Source organism: Poecilia reticulata, chromosome 9 (genome assembly GCF_904066995.2).
Source record: "Poecilia reticulata chromosome 9, P_reticulata-male-v2, whole genome shotgun sequence".
Classification (NCBI taxonomy): Eukaryota; Metazoa; Chordata; class Actinopteri; order Cyprinodontiformes; family Poeciliidae; genus Poecilia; species Poecilia reticulata.
Window position 1 is genome coordinate 29,582,466 of NC_088838.1, and position 13,519 is coordinate 29,595,984.

A 13,519-nucleotide genomic window follows, 5' to 3' on the forward strand; every position below is an offset into this window, starting at 1 on the left:
ACCGAACTAGTAAACGTATTAAAGAAGGTAACAATTATATTACACATAATGGCTCTTTGACCATTATGTTTTACTTTTAGCCATTGTTTACATCTGGATTTACAGTATTTGGCTTCTGCTGGGGCAGAATTGTGCTGCACCATCATCATAATTTATCATGAAAGTTGGATGACCTGCAACTTGACCGTTCAGAGCGCAGATATCGTCAAAATTATCCATCTGATGTAGTTTAGAAAGGGGCACAAATTGAGGTTTTTATTGGGGTGAAAACATTAGAACTGGAATGTTTACACTGCTTTGAAAAAGCCTGATATGAATCATACATTGGGATAAAAAAGACAATTTCATTTGGGTTGAATTTGCCTGCTTAAAAACAAAACACGTTTTTTTTTTTATATACAGTACATCCTCAATATATTTTGAATTACTTCTACTAATTGTCTTGATTGTGGGAAACCATTTTGGCAACAGAACATCAGCATCAATATTCAATTCATATTAAGCTAACAGAGCAAGTGTGACAGCTGTATTCTCACAAGATGATGAATGTTTGGATGTGGTTTATGGGTATTTCACAAACTTTGTTGTAATTTTAGAGATTCTGTTGATGTTTTTCTTCTTGTGGTATTTGTGGTTTTATGTGATCTGATATAAGCATTCTTTTATTAAATATTGATTGAGAGTTTTTTTTAAATAAGAAGAAGGGGAGAAGAAGACAAAGAAACAGACAGTGATGCATAGAAGTAAGGATGAGAGGTAAACCTAATTACAAAACTAACAGAGACAAGAACAACACACCCACATTACACACAGAGGTGTCCCTCCACCCCAGAGTCCAGCCCCCCTGTCTGACGTCACCAGCGCAGAGATACAAAACAAGCTTTTTCACAGTTCAGCTCCTCACTCAGCTCTCATTCATGCACCCGCTCGCACACTCTTCAAACTCACACACAGACCTTCCTTCAGACACGCTTGCCTCAAACCTGCTCAGCTGCTGTGGGTGGGAGTACAATCAAAACACAGCTTCTGACCACGCAAACTCCTGTCTCCTTCTGACCGAGCCATGCTCCTCCATCTGTAGGACGGGAGCGCTTCACACTGTGTACAGGGGCAGTAGAGAGAAGCTCCCCGACCCGGACCCCGTCCCAAATACAGCAGCAGATGTGACTGAGAAGGAGAGGCGGAGAGAGAAACACAATCTGTCCCCCCCCTCCTCCCCGTCCCGTCTTCAAGAACAATACCCTGCCTTCAGCTGGAGAGGGTCAGCTTTTGTCCTTCTCCCCGGGCTGCAGCTCAACTGAAGAGCAGACAGACGCGCTGACAGGTTGACCCGCTGCAGCGAAGAGGAGAGGACGCGGCAAAGCAGCCCGCTGCACTCCACTCCGCTTTGATTCAGTACTTGGACAGTTCCCGAGCAACAACTGGAGAGAGCGTGTTTTCAGCAGACTGTGGAGCGTCTGGCTCATGAGGGACTAAAGATCACATCTCACTTGCAGATTAAAAAAGAAAAAAAAAAACAAAAGAAAAACCCCCTGAGATGCAGACACCATGTTCACTCAAGCTCGACCTCAGTGGTCCTTCTCCAACCCTGGGATCGGAGGGAAGCACCGCCACCGGCAGCTTCCTGCAGCTGGGAGAGAAGCAGCTCTTTGAGAAGTTTTGGAAAGGGACTTTCAAGGCTGTGGCCACACCGAGACCGGAGAGCGTTATTGTGGCGAGCATCACCGCCCGCCGCAGGGTGACTGGGTAAGTTCTCTGAAATATTCTCACATGTTGCTAAGCTTTGGTAGTGAAAGAAACTCGAGCAGGAATAGCTGTTATGTCTTCAGGGGTATCTGGGTGTTTAATATACACATCATGAAAATGATCGTATTACAAATTCAAACTGAACGTATGCTACATCTCACTGGGGAGGTCGAGATGTTTTGAATTTTAAATGCATTTCTTCTTTTGCATTTCTTTTCACACTAAAATGAAAACATAAACCTGTTTGTTGACATTTGGAGTAAATGCAACAGTTGTCATGAATTATGGATAAACAATATGTTCCAAATATCATCTTTGCTTTATGAATCTGCATAGAAGGACTATTTGGAGCACAGTAGTGTTTTGCCCAGTCGATTTGGCCAAAGATTCATGTGTCATGAATTTGAGTTGTAAGTGCATGTAATATATTTTGCCAGGTGCATGGAGTCTCTTCATGCACCCTGACATATGATAGTAAAGTGGACAGAGAGAGCTGGATCAAGGTGTCAGAGGTCTGACGAAATGTGGATTCATCACAACTATAACTTCACCCTCATATGATTTCCTAATGCTGTACAAACACATTACAAATCCATTAGGTATTTTGAAAAATCCCAGGAATTATAGCCCTTTATGTGTGTTGAATGACTTGAATTGTGCTTCCAGTAAAGACTTTTTAAGCCTAAATAAATAAAAAGGGGTTTTATTGCTATGTGATGTCAGTTGGATTCGATTTAAGTGGTCAATATGACATGATAAAAGCATTTTAAGTTCTTTCTATTCACATGAAGAAAACTAACCAGTCTTTTTTTAAACGGGCAGTATTATATAAAATAAAATTTTATTCCCCTGTCAAAAACATACTTGCAGTTTTCTTTCATGTTCTTTCATGCATGTTTGAGAAACCCTTTAATCTCCCGTGGCAACAGTTCAGTTTTGCAAAACGCCTGGGTGGACCTACCGCCGCCTTCAAAACTCCTCAAAACCGCAAGCTTCCAAGCGTCCGCCTCGTAAAGCCTCCCTCCCCCGTGACTCCTTCACTTTGCTCCTGCAGACTAGCTAGCAGCGCTTAGCAAACATCTTCTGAGCTCATCATTCTGGCGAAATCTCAGTGAAATGCTGATATCTCTGTTAAAGGGTTTGTAGAGGAGTGTTGTGATGACTTCCTGAATGCACTTACAAAATTTCTTTTAAGTCATATTTGATCTATACAGCATTTTCATAATAACTGAAGGTAAAATAGTTACTTGATTGTGACTGGAAAACATATTTATTTTTTAAGTTTGAAACTTGAACAAGTCTGGGTTTTAGTGTCGTACACAGCAGGCGTCTTCTTAGTTTTCTTCTGTACCCCGTGTTGGCACACACCCCAAACACATATCTGTGGCGTTTAAAGGTCATGTGACAGCATCGTCCTGCCTCTAATGTCAGACCCGTTCCTCCTCTCCTCTGTGTCTCGGCTCTGCCTGAGTCTCTGTTGAAGCAGCAACCCGTCACGTGTGAGCCGTGACACTTTCATCCATCTGTCCAAAAGGTTAGCTTTAGTGCAGCGGCCGTTTGAGGTGGAACGAGGACAAACATTTCAAACTCTTTTTCTGATCATCCTCTTTTTTCATGTCCACATAAAACTATTTACCTGTTTTGTCAGAAGCAGTTCTGCTGCCTCTATATTTACCTGATTCCTCATCTCTGACAGCTGTTTCTCTCTGCGCTTGAGCGGTCTCTCCATGCGCTGGCGCATAAAAAGAGATTCTACTCATAAATATTTTAAATGAGCGTTAGAATATTTGAACAGGCTTACTTATATATACATACACATCTAGTAAATGCCTGTCTGGTTGACCTTTAAATGGTTTTGACATTCTCTATCAACTTCACCTTACGTGAAATTAGCTATGTTGATGAGGATTACAATGGCCCATTTCATCTGACATCGGCGCAGGCAGTGGAAAGGCACAGTGAACCAAATAATGGGTCTTTAATAGCTTCTGTTACCGCAGGAGCATACGGCTGCACATGGCTTGGTTTGAAAAGATTTTATTAGCTTTTTGGATTAGAGTTAAAAATACTTTTTATTCCTCGAATGCGACTGAACACGTCAGGCCTCCAATCAGACCGAATAGATGAACGTCTTTGACTCCAGTCTGGAACAAATGTAAGTCTATTTTAGAAAATTTGCAAAAAAAAAAACAACAAAACAGAAATAAAGAATAGAGAAAGCAGAGTAATGTGGCTCGCTAGCGTGAACTGAGCAGCCTTTTCTCAAATAGCCCGAGGTTCTGGAGCTTTGCCATACTGTCTCTTCAAGTTCAGCCTCTTTTGGAAGAAATCTCTCCTCCAGTCGCTTCGCCCCACCACTGTTTCTGTCCGGGTGACAGTGACGATGATGGCAACGTGGCAGGCAAGAGCAAACATCCCCAGAGAGCACATAAAATGCTGCTAACTTGCCTGGACAGCTCGTAAAAGACAAGAGGGGTGTCCCTGTGGTCCAACATTTGTCTCAGGGAAGGAGAGGCAGAGGGACCTCTGGGTGATGCAGATCGTAAATAATGACTAAAAAGTAAAAACAACACACAGAGAGAGTATGGAGACGGGGCATTCGGCCTCCCTCCCCTGCTGCACTGTTGATTTTTTGCGCAGGCAGAGAGAGCGACTTGGGAATGCTTAGACAATCAGAATGCATGGCCTTAGGCTCGCTCCTCTGCCTCCTTCTTTCCAAGAGGAAGCATTATTATTCACTGTGGAGAACTGAGGGGTGACGAGCAAATGCACTGAAAGCGAGAGGGCATTATGTACAACAAGCAGAGACGGAAAGAAAAGAGAAGGAGACAGAGAAAGAAGCCACAGGGAGACGCTTCATGTTCAATCAGCATGAGTTCTTTTCTCCCCGCGCTGTCCTCACCTCTCCTTTCTGCTCCGCTCCTTTTCTTTGCTCCTGAAATGAAACGCTGGAGGGACCCGATGGCCACACTGGACTAATTAGAGTTTGCTGTCGTCCCCCCTCCCCCCACTGCCTCTTCCCTTGGAGTCCCACAGAGAAGAGGAGGAGTTTGCTGGGTTTGTGCAGCAGGTTGAGTCTTGCCGTCCTTCATGGGGACTTCTCGCTCAGATTACTGGAGCTCGGGTGCAAATGTCAGCGAGTGCGTTTGTGTGCAGCCGTGCATGTCTGCTGCGTCTGAGACGTTTTCCAGCAATTGAGCGGGTTTTAAATGAGGGCTTTCAGCGTGGATGTATGGTGAGAGCGTGCGGCTGTTCTGGTGGTGGGGCTTCGTCCAACTCTGTGGCAGATGGCAGGCATGAGTGTCTGCAAAAGGAAGCGGTGGGGTGTGCGTGTGTGCATGTGTGCATGTGTGCGTGTGTGCAATGTTGAAGGGGGGTATTCAGGCCTCTTACCTCAGCAGATGCTACTTTAATGAGGAAGAGGGGGAGAAGTGGTTGGAGGGGCTTGTCGAATGACAGCACCAGAGGGAGGATTCGGCAGGCCGGACGGAATAGCAGGAACACTTCTGAGTGGAGAGCAAAGCAATCCAGCTGCAGCTGCAGCCTCAGCATTGACTCCAAGTTCTGAATACAGCTGAACAATTAATCATCTGCTGAGATATGCAGCCATGATGTGGAGTATATCTGTATTTTGTTTTAACCTTATTTTTATATATGTTTGGATTAACAGGTCAGCAACAGCCATTTTAAATGAATTTGCATCTTAGGAAAAAACATGTAAAAATCATTTTGCCTGTCCAGTGCATGTTTCTGCCACCTCAGCTCCCCCTTCTTGCTCACATGCTACTTTATTGATGGTTAATCTCTTATCCTTATCAAGACTGCATTGTTTGCCGACGAAATTCAAAGTCTTTTGACATTTGCAGCATCGATGCTGAAAGGCACAATTCAAGCAAATGCAGACAAACTGACAGAGTACAAGGCGACAAATGAGTACAAGGAATGGAGTCTGAAAACATGAAGCAGAGGCAGTCAGAGCTTCTCCAGAGATGAGGCATCTCTGCCTTTCTTGATCTCCCAGTGAGAATGACAAACATGATTTAGTGGCGGATGAGGGGTCTGTCTAGCGTTACTCTCCTCTCTGCTTGTTTTTCCTCCTCTCTTCCCTTCTGCCCAACATGTCTCCCTCTATGTATTTCTCCCGGTTTCGTTTCACTGCGTGTTAACTGGCCCTTCCTGTGTCTGTGTCGTATTACTCTGGGTAATGCGGACAATGACTGACTGCTGGAGCATTCCCACTAAAGAGCGGGAGATGATGCCAACTCCCCGGGAAGCGATTGTACTTATCAACAAAGTGGATTCATATGTCGTACTGATTTCCCAATCCACTAGAATCCCACCACTGTTGTTGGCTTAACACCCGATGCAGCACTCATGTTTATTTTATGACGCTTTTCATTCTGTATATGAGGAAATAAAACTAAATGCTAATTGGTAGGGCGCATCAATGATGCGAAAAAAAAAATGAAATGGATAATAGTTTTATTTTAATAGGAAAAAAATGTTAAAGTAATTTTGCAGACTAGCGACAAATGTGCACTTAGCAGAGTAAATTGAGAAATACAAATGATCCCTCCTTGGTTTTGGATGGCAGATGGACATTGAGAAAAATTGTATGCAAAATGTACAAAAAGAAATACTAATAATAACAAAAAAAGGTTCATTTTTCTATGTTTTTGCCTTGTGATGGATTAGCAAAGTGTCCAGAGTTCATCCACACCCCAACCTGGCAAGGATAAATAGGTATTGAAGTTCAGTGTGTGTGTGTGTGTGTGTGTTTAGATGAAGGGTGTAAAATATTCAGTGTGCTATTGCGTAAGAACAGAAAAAGTCACTTTTTTATCTTTTATCTTTTGTACTCATTGATTGATTAACCTTCTCAGATTAAAAGTTCAATGATATATACATAATGTATGAGTCACTCTAAGTGACTCATACATCTTTCTGTCAGTGACACTTAACAAAAAGAAATACATTTGGTAATTCTAACTGATCTAAAGTAAGAGATATTTCCTCTGATTTATCTTCAGGCAGTGAGAAAAAATGTCTTTTTATTTGGTGTATATGTACTCATGATTTCACCTGCATGTCGTTAGCTGAAGAAACAAAAGATGGAAACTCGCGACTGCCTGTCATTTTAACATATCCAGTAAGTGTTGCTTTCATGTAGACTGTGGTGACAGCTACCTGCAGAGGAAAATCAGTCAGAATAAATCCAAAGTTAGCAGTGACTAATCCTGCCACCCAGCACATTTCGTCTGGCCAATTAAGCCATTTCACAAGAGGTAAAGCAAAACTACACAATACAGCAACTTTACTTTTAAGTGCTCTGCAAGAGTACAGTGTGTTCACTTTGTCATTAACAAGCCCTTAAACTGGCAGACGGAGCTGCGGCACATTAATGACAAAGACATTCACTGGCTCAGAGTGACTGTAATACATCACTGGAAGGGAGTTTGAATGAGATATTGATGAACGCCAACAACTCAACGATTACTTGAAAAAGTTATCTTTCTGGCTGTTGAAGCTCACGTTGACATTTCCAGATTTCAATCTAATCTTCTGAAGTTTCTGGCTGGGAGAAATGAGTTTGGCTTTGCTGACACACCGATTGATTTTGGCAGGCGTTACGTTGCTGCAGCGCTAACTTTCTCTGCTGTTTTAGCAAAATGAGTCCGATGCTTGTGATTAAAAGCAATGGGCCCGTTGGAATGGAGAGCTTTAAAATCCCTTTGAGTTGCATTTTGCCAATCTTTCTCTTTTTGTTTTCATCTGCGGAATGTAGGGCAATCCCGTTTGTTTGGGTTTTAGAAGTAGAGACTGGAATTGCTCTGAATCTAGTGGTTAATCGTCTGTCTTTCAGTTTGTAACCTTTGCAAAGAAGTAAAGATTGACTAGGGGAGAATTTGGCAAATACACAACTACTTAGATGTGTAGATCTTTTGTAAAACACATCATTTATTTTAGGGATATTTCAAATCGGTACATGTGCATAGTGACACATATTATGGGAGGGAATTGGAACTTAGTGTGATAATTCCTCCAGAAAATCAAAGCAGAGAGCTGAGTTTAAACCCTTCCCTTCAAACATCAGCTAAAAGCTGCTGTGAAATTCTCCCTGAAGGAGCACATATTTCCCTTTCTATGGTTCACCTCAGCTTGTGAGGAAAGCTGAACGACTCGCAGCCTTCCACCTGCAGCCGGTGGCACGTCGGTCATCCTGAAGAGCGCATCTTCATTTGGGATGTCTTGTGTAGTCTGAGAGTATTTTCTTTCTGAAGGGATTCTAATAGATCATGAACTTTTAACCAATCGATGATGTAGTCTCATAAAATCTGACGCAATCAGAAGCAATGTCCAGTCCAGTCGACGGTATTGATTGGATCTGAGTCATATTCAATAAATTAGAAAATGTTTTCTGATGAGGCTCATTTGTAATATATTAAAAGTAACTTTTGAAAATAACAACCCTTAAGCTGGTATTAAGTATACTTTTCATTAGTCACCAATTTTTAATTGGTCTGTGGTAATATTGTAACTTGAATGTAATGTTTTCATTAACAGTAAGCGTGAAATCATCATAATTAAGTTAGTCTACATCATGTAATAGTTAATTTAATGTGTGAAATAAATTTCCTTTTTAATAATAATTTAATTAATGGTTCTGAGTGCTTTGTACCAGTGTCCTGTGGGGAAAGTAGTTTGTATCAATCAGTCGTAGTCTAATGTTGGTGCATACCGGCAGGTTTTTTTTTAATCTGCAGTATGAAAGGTTTTGCGATTTTTGCATTTTTTTGTCTGTAAGAACTCCAAGTGTTTGCAATAACAGATTTATGTGTGTTTGTAATATTGCAGCTTTATGGATCTGCACCTGCTGCACTCACTTTGAGCTAAAATGTGGGGTGTTGACATTTGAAAAGACTCGAGGCATTTACCTCCATTAACATAGTAAATGAAGTTGATGGATTGCAACATGTGTTTTCAATGCAGACTGCAAAAAATATTTACAACCAGCTGCAGTAAAAAGGAGGATTCTGACCATTTCTGCAGTGTAAAGAACAGTTTCATCTGTGAACTCTTTTGAGTCACTTGGTTAATATAGCTTAAATTCTAAAGATGTTGTTTTGAATTTTTACAGAAACCAACAGTAATTCTTCATTTTAAAAACATGTAAAGGTTGTTTTGTGAAAATGCCAGACAAATGTTGGCTCAGAATAAAATGAATTTATACGTTTCAACTGGGGCTGCACAGTGGCGCAGTTGGTAGAGATGTTGCCTTGCAGCAAGAAGGTTCTGGGTTTGATTCCCGGCCCCGGTCTTTCTGCATGGAGTTTGCATGTTCTCCCTGTGCATGCGTGGGTTTTCTCCAGGTACTCCGGTTTCCTCCCACAGTCCAAAAACATGACTGTCAGGTTAATTGGTCTGTCTAAATTGCCCCTATGTGTGAGTGTGTGTGTGCGTGGTTGTGTGTCCTGTGTGTGTCTGTGTTGCCCTGCGACAGACTGGCGACCTGTCCAGGGTGACCCCGCCTCTCGCCCGGCACGCTAGCTGGAGAGGCACCAGCACCTCCCGACCCCACTGAGGGACAAGGGTGTAAGAAAATGGATGGATGTTTCAACTGCATCCAGACCTACAAAAGGTTATATTTATGTCTATTCTTATGCGTTGCAGCTAAATCAAATCCCAACAGATTAAACAAATTGGCTTCAGTTATTTTTGGATACCTTCTTACATACAATAATGTACAAAATGTGCTGCATAAGAAATACTGGAGTTTAATTTAGCTGACATTGGTATAGATAAAATAGCTACATTTTTCAGATCCGTGTCTCCCTCAAGTAGAAAATGGCTGCAGAAATTGTATAAAAATGAGAGAAAGCAAAAAGGGAAGAAAGCTAAAAAACAAAACAAAAAAAAGACAGGATGCTGTGTAGCCAAGATGATTACATTTTTTACTTGATGTCACATTCCTGTCCAAAAATATGAATCGTCTGAGGTTTTGCCAAATGCAAGAAAATCATACTCTGTGTAGGTATGTAGGTTCAAATCCATGACTGGGAAGAGAGAAAACCTGTTGACTGGTGTTCAAATTAAACCTCACAGACAGGCAGACATGACCAATTCTTGATGCTTTTATTTATAGTGGGTCTAAAGGAGGACGGCTCACTGATTACAACCTATTTGATGTTCACAAAGCAGAGATTTCCAAGATAAAAATAAAGCGTGAGACGGCTTTCAGCTTAACTGCTTGTCATTTTTGCCTCCAGCATTGAGACAGCAAGAGAAACAACAACAAATGTAAATTGGTTATGTGTAAAAAAAAATGTGCCCTTTCACTGAAAAAGATTTTTCCTCCCTTTCTGTTCAGGATGAAGTGATTTTATGACTTTCAATTTAAAATAAACATAGCTCAGTATAACATAGTTCAGGACTCTGTGTGCTTTTCTCTTCTCAATGTTCTCACTATGTGAATCATGAAAATGAAGTCCCTTTTAAATGTGTTAAAGTGTTGTGATAAAACCTGCTTTACCACTATTGTAAACCATGTTTTGCTGCTGATTTGAGTTTAAGCCCTTAAATACTACACCCAGAATGCTGATAGTAAAATACTGCTGCACCACTTATCCGTTGTTACCTACAGGATCCAAATATAATAAAACTACTTCTGTTAAAATAAGAGCCTAAATAATAAACATTCACTATGTGTGTAATTTGTCAACTTCCTTTCTCTTTATCTGATTTAATCAGTAATTTTAGGCTCAACTTTTTGATCTTTACCTGAACATAGATCATTTAAATCTTTTATAATTAAAAATTCTGACTCACGTTAAATACATGTTAACGTCAATATATAATATATTGTGTGCATTGAAAAACCTGCATTTTGAATATGTAGAATGTTTTATTCTTAGTTCAGGCCTGGTTTTGGGATTTGTCTAAATATTTGAAGGACAGAAACTGTGCACTATGTGTAGGCATGGAGAACATAGAGTTAGACGAAAACCTCAGTAAAACCTTGATTCTCTATTAATTAAATTATAGATTTGCTTACTGGTTTGTTAGTAGTTATCAGTTGCTGTGTTTGCTTGCTGCTATCTTTGTTAAGATTCAATATATCTGCCCAAGATTAGTCCTCACCTCACTAGGTGAGTGTTTTGCTTTATAATTATAAAATGTCTGTGATGAACATCATGTTAGATGCATTATAAATACACATTCCTGGGATGTGAAATAGTACATTTTTCTCATTAATCATGCAATAAAAGTCAAAGCATTAACTTTAAGCTTTCTTCTTCTTTCAGCCATGTTTATCTTTTTCTTCAGTTTTATTTTCTTTTTTAACGAAGTTGGCTTCTTTCTAACTGGACCCCTAGAGCAGTCGTAGTATTCATTATTAAAATGGAAACTTATCAAAGTCAACTCCTCATCACTTAAATTAAATCATTTCAAGGCTGAGTGACTCTCACGTCTCGGCCTCCTCCTCCATTTTTCATTTTCGCTTCTTGGCCATCCTCATTTCGGGAAGACGATCTGCCATTCATTTAAAATTGCCACCATTTGCATAACTGATGCCAGGGTGAGGGGACGCACTGTAGATTCCCCAAATTCAATCGACAACGGTGGCACAGGAATTTATTGGCCCGGTGCTTTAGTTTCCTTTTTCTGTGCTTCATTCTCACCTTTGCTGTCAACGCTTCTTCCTCAGAGGTGAATGTCTAGTGAAAAACAGCTTTGCATTATTTTGAATTTTCTGTTATCATTGGATCAGAGGAGTTGGTTGAATTAGAGTCTTTATTTTTTTCGGCTGCACGTCATGCTGACTGCAAAATGAAGATAGTTGATGAGAAATAATAGTTTCTGTTGTTTGTAGGACAAGAACAACATCTCCCACCTGGCTTCATTACATTACATTCATTCAAAAATGTAATTTGTCATTTTTAGGTCTAATTCATATGACCATTTAGAAAGTACAACAGAACATGTGTCATAGTTTTTATGAACTGCTTTGAGGTATTTTAAATGAATAAAATGTGAGATTTGGCATTCTAAAATTAGAAATTTCTAAAAGTATCAAACAGGAAGTGCTTTTATTTTTATGAATGGCCAGTGCCTTTGTAATGATGTAGTGAACGCTTGTTAACGCCGGAGTTTAAACTGATAAATGAGGTTTAAACTCTCCACTACATTACCATCCACATTATTCCTACAGCCAATGAGGCTTTGAGATAATTATGCAGGTGACTTTCAGAGCAGCAGTTTTACATCTAAAAACAGACTTTTTGTTACAGTTAGAGATGAAAATACTGGCATGGCACAGACCGATGAATTACCACAAATTATAAAACACAAGTATGTCTTGCATACCTGAACATAAAACTATAGCAAATCTGCTTCAGCATTGCTTGAAGCACAATTTGGTGTACTGATTTTCCTCTTTGGGATCTTTTTGACAAAATGAAAAACAAAAGTGTGACTTTTTGTGGTTACTTCAAGTTCAGACGTTCGCTCATGTGTCGCTAACCTATTAAAAGTCCACTGATCACAGCAATAAAATTATAATGCCAGTGGAAGGTGTAGTAGAAGCACTTAAAACATCCTGAAGAGACCAAATGAATCTTAATAGCATGAGCACATTGGGAAATGACTGCAGTTTTTTATGCATTTTGAATCTACCAATGATCTGTTTTGACAAAGCTGACCTATAGAACCAGAGAACCCAAAATTAGAAACCGGTCATAGCTTATTAACACTGGTGTATTACACACTATTTTTTTTTTTTTACTTTGCCAGTTTGCCAGAGTACAAATTGGTCCACAAAAGACAAGTAATGAGTCAGGAATCAAGCTAATGAGCTTCCGAAATGACAGAAAGCTAAGTTGAAGTGAAGAAGTTGGACTAGCTTGCAGAGTTACAGTCACTGTTTTTGGATTATATAACTCTGAAGAGAAAATGTCAACACAGAAACAATACAAAGCTTTTGAAATAGTAAAAACTGGATTTGACTTTGACAAGGATCTAGGGACTTTTTGTTGTAAATAAACAATGTTCACGATATGAATTTAAATCATGAGAAATACAGCCGTAAATCCATTTCCACAGATCACAATTAGACTTGCTGTCAAATAAATCTCTCTCTTTTGTCAAAGAAATCTGTAATACGATCAAAACATATTGAGTCAAAGATGCTGCTGGGGTCAATACTGTGGTTAAGGATTTGCTTGTAACTTAGAAATGCAAAGAGTAGAGACAACTTCCAAAACCCTGTTCATCATGTGGCACGTTCCAGGGTGACTGTTATTCCTGATGACATTCCTATAGCCGGCGCATTCCAAATAAAACTCATAAGGACAAAACGAGATGACAGGTTGCTGAGGCCATGGGGGCGTGGGGGGGTGTAAAATCAAAATCTGCTTTGCAGCTAAAGTGGATATACTTTGTGTTTCACAAAATACTTCAGCACTTTGATTTTGTTGAGAACATAATGACACATAGCATCATGTCAGTGGTTTTCTGTCCTGTTCCTCCGTGTTTCCGATGCGTCTCCGCTGCGGCACACCTGATTCTAATGATTGCATTACTTTCTCAGCATGTCATCGAGTGCTGCAGAAACCTTTCTGTCTCCTATTTGTCTGTGTGAGACAGCAGTGAAAAACCTAAAGCATGGAAAACGGTGAGTCATGTGGACTGAGAAACTCTGCTTTGGATGATATGTTCTTGCTCATTGCAGATTATGCTGCATAACTCCAAGACCTTATAAGTGTCATGTAATTTC

At 40.2% G+C, this 13,519-nt stretch overlaps 1 protein-coding gene across 1 annotated transcript in view; it reads left to right on the forward strand.

Moving 5' to 3' along the window:
- Nucleotides 1-885: 885 nt before the first annotated feature.
- Nucleotides 886-13,519, forward strand: part of srrm4 (serine/arginine repetitive matrix 4) — a 60,314-nt gene continuing 47,680 nt past the window's right edge. The window contains exon 1 of the mRNA XM_008417861.3: nt 886-1,746. Within this exon, the coding sequence (XP_008416083.2) occupies nt 1,538-1,746 (209 nt within the window). The 5' untranslated portion in view covers nt 886-1,537. The remainder of the gene's footprint in view (nt 1,747-13,519) is intronic.